Source organism: Zonotrichia leucophrys, chromosome 1 (genome assembly GCF_028769735.1).
Source record: "Zonotrichia leucophrys gambelii isolate GWCS_2022_RI chromosome 1, RI_Zleu_2.0, whole genome shotgun sequence".
Taxonomy (NCBI): Eukaryota; Metazoa; Chordata; class Aves; order Passeriformes; family Passerellidae; genus Zonotrichia; species Zonotrichia leucophrys.
In genome coordinates, this window is record NC_088169.1 from 79,136,134 (window position 1) to 79,147,122 (window position 10,989).

Sequence of the window (10,989 nt, forward strand, 5' to 3'; positions counted from 1 at the left end):
GCTCCATCCAACCTGCCAACTTGACCATTTCCAGTGATGGGGCATCCACAGCTTCTCCAGGCAACCTGTACCAGTGTTATCATGCTGCACTCCAGGTGCATCTCACTGCATCTCACAAGAATAAAACAATCCCCTCTCCTGGCACACACACAGTCATACTGCCTGCAACACCTCAGTTTTTACCTACTTATTCTGCAGCTTAATTAATTGAGTGTTAAAGTGCTTTGAGAGAGGAAAGGTGTTTAAAAAGCACAAAAGAGGCATTAATATCAGATGGCAAGCTGTTACAAGGAAAAACTGTGCTGCTGCTGTTTTCTTGATTAGTCAGGACACCCTAGGTTGTTATCTCATTTGTATTTCTGTGACAGAAAATGATACCAGCCCCTCTTATGAAAAGTCATTTTATTATGTTGAAGCCATATTTTTCCAAGGATAGAGTAAAGCTCAGGAGCCATAAATCATGCCTAGATAAGAAGAATCTCAAACAGTGGTTTTTTGCAGGATGTTGCTTGTTCTGTGATAATTGCTCGATGCCCAAGGCAGATTTCCCACTGCCTGCTCAGACACGCAGCACAGAAGAGATATGCCCCATGCCAGTTACTGTTCTTACCATTTGAAATCTGAGCATGTTAAGACAATTTTTATAATACTGTTGCACCTCTGCCCAAATCCTATAGAGCTGCAGCGCCCCGGATTTCAAGGACTGTCCACTTGCTGCCAGCAGCCATGGCTGCAGCAGAGACAAGCTGGCCTGAGCTTGGTGGGGTGGCAGTGGGTTCGCAGTGGCAAACTGACAGTGCAGACCTCCTGAGGTGCCTCAGCTCTGCTGCTTGTCAGCCCACGAGCCCCCATGTCACTGTGACTGCAGAGCTGCCCTGGAGATGCTGGTGGACCTGGGATGCAGGGGCTGCTGGGCTCAGGGGATGCAGAGATGCTGGTGGACCTGGGATGCAGGGGCTGCTGGGCTCAGGCACAGGGAAGAGCCCCAGGAAGTGCATGGCTGGCTGCTGTGCAGTGCCACGCAGCTAAAATGGGCCAGAAACAAGGTCCCAGAGAAGGTGCAAGACAGCTGTGGGGGGCAGCTCCCCCTTCTCCCCAGTGTTTGGGCTGCAGTTGAGAGCTGCCACCATCACACCTGCCTTCAGAGGCTGCTGGGGATCCTGTCACCCCACCCCAGCATCCCCTGGGGGCTGAGCTGGCTTCTTTCCTGCCTTCACAGCTGCCATGTAGCCCTTGAGGAGCACCAGGGTTAATACAGGGTCTCATGAAGGAGTGGGAAATCAGCTCCACATCTGTCTTGACAGCAGACCAGGCATGTTTGAGTGGGCAGACACGCAAAGTTCAGTTTGGAGAGCATCCACTGGCTGCTCTCTGCCTGTTAGGAGCCATGACCTTGCACCCAACATACCTATAGCAAAATGCCACTGACTTTACCCAACTGCAACCCATACTGGCACCCAAAAGCTGCTTTTCCTTCTGAACAAAGCCAGTTCTGCTTGCAGACAGCCTCTCTTTCTCTACTAAACAGCAGTGGCCCATGAAGGGCAAGGCAAGGATCATCCTCTCTTTCCATTCATGCCACTGCTTCCCCACTTCATCACCACTGCTGGCATCCCCAACTTTGCCATCTGCATCACTGCTGAACAGGGTGCCACCTGGCCAGGTGTGCTGGGCTGGGATGTGCACACACATCTGGTTGCACTGAACACAGTCCCTGAGATAAAGAAACAGCTCTGTCCCATCATGAACCAAATCTCCTTTTGCCTCTGAATCCATCCACGCCAGCTCAGCCTTGCTGCACGATGCAGAGAGACAAAGCTGCCATGTTAGTAACCGAGCTCTCTTCAACCCAGGGCAGGCCACCACCAACACAGCACCACTGCACTGGGATGGCAGCACCTGCTTGCTCACTCCTGGGACTCATTATGGGATGCTACAGTAGATCAGGGTCCAGACCAAGCTGGCACTGGAGGCAGAGACACAGATGGGTGTGAAAGGAAGGAACCATGCATGTAGAACTCCCAAACACCTCGTGGAGTCCCACCAAAGTAAATGCTGCTGAGACAGGAAGCCTCCCTCCTGCAGGCAACTGCACCAAGAGATCCAAAGCCCCTTGCTGAGCCCCAAGGAAGGGCAGCACTCCTGTGCCCTTCTCCAGCAGTGGCAGATGTCTCTGTGCCCCTCATCTGGCTGCAAAGACTTGCTGGCCCCCTGCAATGCCCTGACATGTGCCCCAGCTCCAATTCCACAGATGTTGGGGGACATGACTCATGCTGGCAGAGGGAAGAAGGGGTGAAGAGTGAGCAGAGAGGATGTGCAGTGCAGAAGAGCAGTTGGTTCTGCCTCTGACATTAAGGTGTCTCTTTGTGTGTGGATCTGCACCCAGCAAAACAAGCACTGCAGCCCGGGATCCCTCCTGTCTCTCCTCCCACCTGATAGTCCATAGTCCCCTGTGTGCTCCAGGAGCAGTCAGCTCTCAAGGGAGACAAGGCAGTTTGCAACAGATTTGAATCCAAAAGTGTGGCTCCCAGATCTGCTGGGCATTGGAGCAGACACGAGGGCTTCGGGGCTAAGGTATTTGTGGGCTTAGACCTTCAGAGAACACCACATCTTGAAGATTCAGGGCTCAGACCTTCAGTGGTCACCAGACAGCAAGGAAGGGTTGCTGGGGAAGGGGGAAGACAACCTTGGTATGGCTAAGGAAAAATGCTTTCCCATCATGCAAAAAAAAAATGGGAAGTGGGTCTTTCCTTGCAGCAAGATCCATGCAATTTCAGATGTCTGGAAAGGCCTGAAGACTCTGAGATATACCCAGCTGCCTCCTCTCCACCAGTGGGACACCAGAGAAATGAGCAATGCAGTCAATAGCAGGACCTTGCCTCTATTTCACTCTGCTCCCTGCTGTTTCCCACCCCCAAGTCCTTGCACTCTTGCCTGCCTCTCCTTTCATCAAGTCCCAGTAACCCTCTGTAACTCATGTCGTCCCCTAACCACCACCATCTGCTCCTTGGAAGGGCTGGACTTCTGCAAGTTCACTGCCACTGCGTAAGTCTCAGTGTCATCATAGCCAGAAAGAAATTACCTCATACCACATTTAGTGTGCATTTCCCAGAGAAAGCCTCTTGACACCTGCAAATCACAGAAACTTAGTGGCCCGCACCGATAAAACCCGAACATTTGACAGCAGACAGAACTCTAGTTACAGTGGTGGCGGCCCCGAGCAACACCGCCTTGGCCCTCCTTGTAATTCCCCAGTCAGTTCATTATTATTAATGTCACTACAATAAATACCAGAATGAAATTGACAGCATTTGGCCATGTATCTTAAAGCATTACCCCGTTCCTCCTTTATTCCATGTATCTGCAGCCTTGGTTTCTGTTCCTCTCAGTCGCCAGAAGAGCCTTTAGGCACAAACTGTTTGAGGATGTGCCAAGCCAGGTAACAAAAGCCATGCACAACCGTGGCCGTGGCATCGATGACCAGCAAGAAGGTGCCCACGATCCCAGAGGCCAAGTCCTGAAGGACAGAGGGAATGGCACAGATGGAGTGGTAAGGGAAAGCAGCAAGGTGAAGGACGAATTCCACGGGGATGCTCAGGATCCCGTAGGTGAGGGACATCGCATCTTGAACAATTTCCACGAAGCCCAGGAAGATGTTGACGATGACCCTCCCAACATCATAGGGGATGCTGATGAGCACCATGCTGATGGCTTTAAGGTAGGACACCATCTCATTCCACAGGCTGCAGACTCCACCCAGAATTGTGCCAACAACTTGCTTTACAACAAGCCACAGAAAGTAAAACACAAATTTCACCATTTCCACAAAGATGTAGATGAGGAGTTCCAGAAGTTTGATGAAAGGGGTAGCAATGATGCCGGCCACTGTTTTCATCAAGCCATTCTCTTTGGTCTCCTGGTCGTTTTTTGTTCCTACTTGCTCTCCAGAGCGGATCTGACTGACAGCTTGCAGTACTGCTTCTCTTTTCTCCTGGCTTTGTTTGCCTTTCCCACAGTTGCCCTTGAACAAGCGAGCTCTTGGGAGAAGCTTCTTCTCCAGCTCTCTCACCGTGAGGTCTGCCAAGCTGTTTTCATCACTGGTTTTTTTCACTAGTCCCAGGGACCATCCCTCTGAAGCATCACAGCAGGCTGCCAGCCAGAGGCTCTCTGGCACTGACACCTTGCCTTTAACTTTGACACTGGAAGGAACCGCACCTGCAAGGAGATATAGATCCGTCTTGGAGCAGTGAGGGATCAGAGCTTGCTCCACTACCTTCCCAATGTCTCTGTGCCAGCTTTTGCTCAGAGCTGGGCTCAGAGGGACGGCATTCGTGAGTGTGTAAGTGGCCACCTGGAAATCCTTCTCATTGAGCAAACTGGGATTGAGAAGGCCTCTCTCGTAGCCAGAGCCCACGTAGTCTGAGGTCAGGGCTTGGTTTGCACCAAGGTTGGCCATAGTGCCACCAATATCAGCTTCACGCACCATTTCATGCAAGTCATTTTCTGGATCATCTATCTGAAAGAGTAGGGAGAAGCGTTACTGCATGCAATTCGCTTTCCTAGAAAACAACGTGTAAAATGAGCCCTGACATAGCACTACTAGTACATGCCATGCCTTGGATTATATCCTGCATCCTCTCATTACTTTCCTTGAAGTGCTTCAGAGGAGTGTATTCTCTACTCAGCTTCTCAGCCAAACACATTGGGTTAGGCTCCAAAGGATATTTGCAGCTCTCAGCCTGGTATATAGCACAGCACAGACTTCAAAGTCTCACCAGGCACCACATACCAAGCCTCTGACTTGTAATTTGTCCTGGAAGAGATTTTAAGACCAATAGATGGCTAGATTTAGGGTCATGTTTTCACCTCCTACTGTGGTTGTACCTGCAGTTCACTTAAGAACTTAACCATGGTCTTACTTAAGACCCTCTGAACTATCAAATCCAAGTCATGGGGAAAGAAAAACAAAACAAAACAAAAAAACCCCAAACAAAACAAAAAACAAAAACCAAACAAGCCATGGTGTATAAGATGTCTAGGGAAGGCATTTACCTCTCATTGCTTATTGTGTAAGAAGCAAGAATGAAGCAAGTTCATGTCAGATGACCTGAACTATCCCACCTTGAACAGGAGACAACACAGCAGTGAGCTCCCAGGGCTGTTGGAGGGCTGGTCATCAGCAACCTGATCCTCATGTCATTAGCAGTCTGAACCTCATCCTTAATGACCACCTGGCACAACATGGGTGAGGGTGCCATCACCCAAGGCCCTCGATGGAATCTGTGCTCCCTGCTTGTGTCTGCGGCTCCCAAGCAGTGCAGCCAGAGGTAGCGATTACTGCAGTGGGAATTTGTCCTGGAGCCACGCGCCAGGGAAGGGAGCGGCCAGGGGAGGTAAAGAGCAGTGGGAGGAGAAGCACTAAATGCCAGGGTGTGTTCAGGTCCTTCTCAGGTGACCACAGCTCTGTCTGATCCATAGTCATTCCTATTGACACTGCCTGCAGCCGCTCCAGAGGGCTGTGCCAAATTGTCATTTTGTTCCTCAGATTATTAGAGGGTGAACATGTTGCTAGAAGTTCAGGGGTGGCAGATGATCTCTGGCAGCCCCTGCCTTCTGTAGTCTCTGTTTCAGAGGGTGTGGCCCTCAGGTTCCCCACACTGTGCTGGCCCAATTAAACCTTCTGCCTTTGCCCCTGGCCCATAAATTGTTTACTGCACTATATAATGTGCACTTTGGAGACACTATGACAGACAGCTCATAGTCAACCTTGAATCACTGCCAGGTCATTCATCCTTGTCTCCTGACCTCCCTGTAGTGCCCTTGAACAGATACCCAACTATGTCCTTCCAACCTTACACAGAGTTTGCATCCTCTTAGTGGCACATTACCTCCTCACAGCTCTGCACAAGCCTGTCAGGGTGAAAGGGCCAGTGTCAGCAGCTGTCCATCACCCTCACCTGGGAGCTGAGCTCTGGCTGGCCTCCTGCACCAGCCAAACCCCTGCAGTCAAGGTGCAGGGCTCCCTCTGCACCAAGCCTGGTCACAGTGCCAAGCCTGGCCATTGCAGAGGGCTGCATTACCCCACCTCCGGCTAAGGAGGCTTCTCGCTCTTTTTTTTTTGAAGTATCTGGTGCTTATTGCTTTGGGACTGGGAGGATCATGGTGAGCCCCATGTGCTGATGCACAAGCCACAGCTTTTTCTAAATGCACCACTTAAAAAGACTTATTCTGCACTTTTGCTGCCTTATTCTGCTCCTCTTGCTCAGTGACCCCAAACAACAGGCTGCAGCTGGCTGACGAGGCCAGACATTTTGCATTCCACAAAATCACCCGTCTCTTCCTGCCCTCCCTTCCTGTGCCATTCTCCCCTTCTGATGAGATGATGGTGTGCCATGGGACAAGGGATGCACCCAGTGTGTTTAATAGCACAGAAGAGGTGAGGGAGATTGGGCACAGATGTGAGGCTGTGTCCAGGAACTGTCCTCAGTGCTATGACCCTTTGGAGTTTGACATCCTCTCAGAGACACTCATCCCATCTCACTCCCATGGTGAGTGCTGCCAATCTACAAGGACACACAGACCTAAAATGGATTAGCTCTGCCTCCTGGCAGGAATTACCAACCTACACGAAGCAAAACAAACTCTCCCTATGAGCTGCTGCATGCAAACATTGAGGATCCTATCAAGAAAATATGTCCCTGGTTACCTGTCCAGTTGCAGGCCTTTGCACCTACCATCAAGATTGTTTGGGTGAAATTAAAAAAGAATATGACAAAAATACAACTGTGTGCTGCTCATGTGTCAGGCTCTGACATCACCTAATTATGCTTATAATAACTCCTATTATGGTTTGTCATAACTAATGTGCACCTGAGGTTTCCATGCCTCCTCCAGCTCAATCCCAAAGGCAAGCTGTCTCAGCACTGCATCTAATTTGCATTGCAAGATACCTTTCCTCCCTGCTTCAAAAAGCTTCTGGCTTGTGTCACCCCAAAACATACCTGTGTTCATGGAGTCAGCCATGAAGCCACCTGTCCAAACAACCTGGAACAGCTCAGGGCAAAACCCAAGCAGACAGATAAACTCCCTGTCACAGAATGGGGGTTTAAAAATAACTAATGTGCCTGCAGCCTGTATGGATGTTAGCACATAACAATATTGATGTGTGTCACTAAGTGGAGGGCGCAGTTTGACAGAAGGGACAGAGGAGGAGGGGGATTAGAAGTATGGCACCACACAGTTATTAGGGCAGGCAGCTTCCACTGAGTTTGGTCATTTAACAAGGCAGGATGCCGCCAGCCACCACCTTCCCCACCCTGCTATGTAGGATCCCTGAACTTCAGCTTCCCTCTCCCACCACCACTTCCTCAGGCACCTTTGCACCTTTGATTGAAGTGGAAATGTTGGATCTAACCTTAGCTAGGATTCATACCTCAGGGAAGAGGCATACTGCACCTTACACTGAAGTTTCTGCAGTAGGACATTCACCAGGGGCTCTAGAAGCGCCTGTTCTCTTGACTCTCTACCAAGAGGGATTGCAGGAGCAGCTCAGAGCTAGCTGCACTAGAGCTGGGCAAGAATCCCACCTTGGTTGTCTGCCTGGTGGTGGCCATTAACTAAATGAAAACACAAGGTAATTCATCCAGCCCCTCATAAATTAGGAAGGAAAAAGCAACTCCAGAGTTTTCTGTCTCTCTCTAAGCTACAGAAAGAATCAGAGATTTTCAGACAACCAAAATGGAGTGAGGTAAAAGACACCTGAGTGACTTGCTCACAGCCCCTAGGAAATCCGTGGCATAGCTTGTTTTCAGACCTGTGCCTGGGGGAGTCTCATCAGTACCCTGCTCATCAGCCTACCCTTCCTGCTCTCTAATTTTTCACTAATTGCTGAATTAATTCATTGTTTCCAGCTGCCAATCTGTGGTGGGTGGCACTGACATTCCTCACACTTCTCACCCAATTACTGCCTCTGTGCTACATTTGCCATTTGTTTCTCTGGCAGACATTCCTGAGGAGGGAGTGAGATGATGCCCTCACCGCTTACATCATTATCCCAAAAAATGCATATGACAACTCTGAGGCCCTCACTGGAGTGCTGAGAGTGTTATCATAGTGATTTCTTTCCGTTTGCTGTGTCTGCATCTCCATGAGCAAGCACATGCCACTGTGCAGCTGAGCCAGCCCCTACCCAGCCATGCCTGTCTTGGCAAGGAAATTACCCAGGAAATCGGTGATAGGAGCTCACTGGGCTGTGCTGCAGAGCAGGTGCTGCTAAGGGACATCTGCATTTCAGTTCTGGTTGAAGGAGACCCATTAGTGTTGACTATGAACTACTGTCATCCTGTGAGGCTGCTCTGGAGAAGCCAGACCAAATAAAGGCTGCACCTGCCCTATTATTTCTGAGGCTGCAGAAGGTTTTGGTGACAGGACATGCAAAGTTTGGGACTCTGGAGTGCTGGCAGGAACCAAGACAAGATGAGGGGTCAAAAAGGATGGAGCAGGAAGGGCAGAGAAGCAGCTCAAGGGAGGTCCAGGGGGACCAAAGTTACAGCGTGATGGGGGGAGCTGGCCACTGCTCCATGGCAGGAGCAGCTCCTGAGCCTACCCAGGTGGGCTGGGAGAGCTGGACCACAAGAAGCAGGAGCAGATATGGGGGCTAGAGGTGATGAAGAGTGCCACCGGCCAAGGCAAATGGGAAAGGATCTCATCTCTGCTGCTTTACCTTGCTGCCTCCATGGCACTGCCCAAAGATTCTGCCAGCCTTCGTTCCCTTTGTGCTTTAAAAATTTGCCACCCTTCCACAAGTCAATAATGACAGATTCTGCAAAAAGTTTCCTCTGTTTTAAAAGGGCAAGCTCCCACAGCTTACCTGTGAAGTGGAAGGAGCTCAGATCAAAAGGCCCTTAGAAACTCCTGCAACTCAAAACCCAGCCCAGAGAGCCAGAAGACAGTCCAGGCTAAGATAACCACTTAATATCTCCTGTATTCAATGCATGTGGCCTTGTGGCCTCAGTATCTTTTCCTCACACATGAGAGAAATAAGCACAGCATTCTCCTGGCAGAGGGGTGAGCTGCCACTGGGTTGTGGCAACATCCAGTAGCTGAGGGCCACACTCCCAACACACTGCTCTGACTCTGCAGCCATTCCTGCCCTAACAAAGCACATTGCACACTGATAATCTCTCCTGAGCTCAACAGATGGGGTAGCCTGATGTTACTACAATATTCGTCATTACCACTGCTGAAAAATCTAAAACATTGGGGGGAGGGGGAGGAGAAGAGCTAAAGTTTTCTTACAGCACCACCAGTTTTGAAAGGATTTTCATTAAATTGAACAGCCTGAAGGCCTTGCTTAAACATGCCAAGTGACAGGGGATACAAAAGTCATTGAGGCTCTGGCAAAATTAATTTTATACTGCATATTTCTGACCTGACTGTAACCTGCACACCCCACAACACAGAAACTCATTTTCCTACCTCAGTCTGCAACACTGGGACACACTGGAAAGCTGCAGCATCAACTTGGTGAACCACAAATGGATGCTTTATCTCTGCCCAGTGAAGCTAAAGAGCCCCTATCAACACTGTGATCATACTGGCAGCAGAACAAACTTGAACTTGACACGGCGATGTTTAACACACCAGCAGCTCCCTACCCACAAGAGCTGGCTGGGCAGGACAAACACATCACGGGTGTCAGAAAGGGCTTTCCTCTCCTCTGGCACTGCACTTTCATGCAACAGCCTCTCCGTTTTCATTACAAGCTCCCTGGGACAAGAAACTATTTGTTTGCTCAGTTCCAAGCACAAAAATAAGTTCTGCTCATGCTAAATTCATACCAACACAAGTTCAACAAGCAGAGCTCCTGCCTCCTCTGCCAAATTCTAGCCCCGCTTTACCCCAGAGGAAACCTTCTCCAGGAAGAGTCGCTTTTCAGCAAAGGAAAAGCTGCCTTACCTGTGGTTCAACCAGCCAGTTCTCCTTCCGACTTTGAGATGACTTTGTAAACTTAAAAGCCGAATAAAGAGGGATTTTGTCCTTAGTACTGTAGAGGGTTGCAAATCGTGGCTCTTTCTTGTACTGCTGACAGATTTTCACATGGTACGGCTGCGTAAATCCTTCGGGTGGGACTTGTTCAGAGAAGAACACGTTACACTCGGCAAAACCAGCTTCATCCTTCCTAACAACTCTGCCCTGGGAAAAGCCTGGGAAAAGCGAGATGCAAAGCAAGAACGCAATTGACGTCTTCATGGTGCACTCCCTGGAGCCGAGGGGAGCGCCGTGTGCCTCCGCGGGGTACGGCCGGGGCCCTGCACTCAGAGTCCATGCAGCAGCGCGGCCGGGGAGCGTCTGCAGCCGGGCTGTGCGGGGAATGCAATCCGAAACCGCGGCCGGTGCCCGGGGCGGCAGCGCGTTCTGCGGGCGGCGCGTTGGACACGGAACGTGCGCGAGGCGCTCCGACACACGCCGCGCACGGACGGACGGACGGATGGATGGACGGACGGACGGACGGAGGGCGCTGCCCGCGGGGCGGGATGCCCGGCAACCCGCGATCACCGGCGCTGCTCCCGGGCAACGGGAGGGGCAGCAGGGACGGCCGTGGCAGCGGCAGGGCTGGAGCCGAGCAGCAGCGCCGGCTGTCCGGGCTGGGGGTGTGGTGTGCTGCATTGCAGCAGTCCCCGGCAGGAATTTTGGCTGACACAGCCAGAAATGTTCCTGAGGCTGTCAGAGGGGATGCTGCAAAGTCAGATTCCACCACCCCAAAGAAGGTATTAGCCGTCCTCTCTCCGGCTGTGAGGCTGGCCAAAGGAGAGGGAGAGATAGAAGAGAGGTGGCAACATTGGAGCTGCTGGGAGCCCCCTTTGTCCCTTTTTGGGGTGTCTGTCGTCACTATTGCTGCCAGCCAAATGCTGCTTAGATGCTTGGGAAAGGCATTCAGCTTCCATCTCTCCTGGCTGCTGTATGGGGAATTCAGAACCCTCCAGCATC

At 50.9% G+C, this 10,989-nt stretch overlaps 1 protein-coding gene across 1 annotated transcript; it reads right to left on the reverse strand.

Annotated features, from left to right (window-relative positions):
* Window positions 1-385: 385 nt before the first annotated feature.
* On the reverse strand, window positions 386-10,787 carry ENDOD1 (endonuclease domain containing 1). The gene is made up of 2 exons (XM_064718741.1): window positions 9,958-10,787; window positions 386-4,516 (listed from the first exon to the last, which is right to left on the reverse strand). The coding sequence occupies exons 1-2, from the start codon at window positions 10,666-10,668 to the stop codon at window positions 3,386-3,388; spliced, it is 1,842 nt and encodes a 613-aa protein (XP_064574811.1). The 5' UTR covers window positions 10,669-10,787; the 3' UTR covers window positions 386-3,385.
* Between the last annotated feature and the right edge of the window lie 202 nt (window positions 10,788-10,989).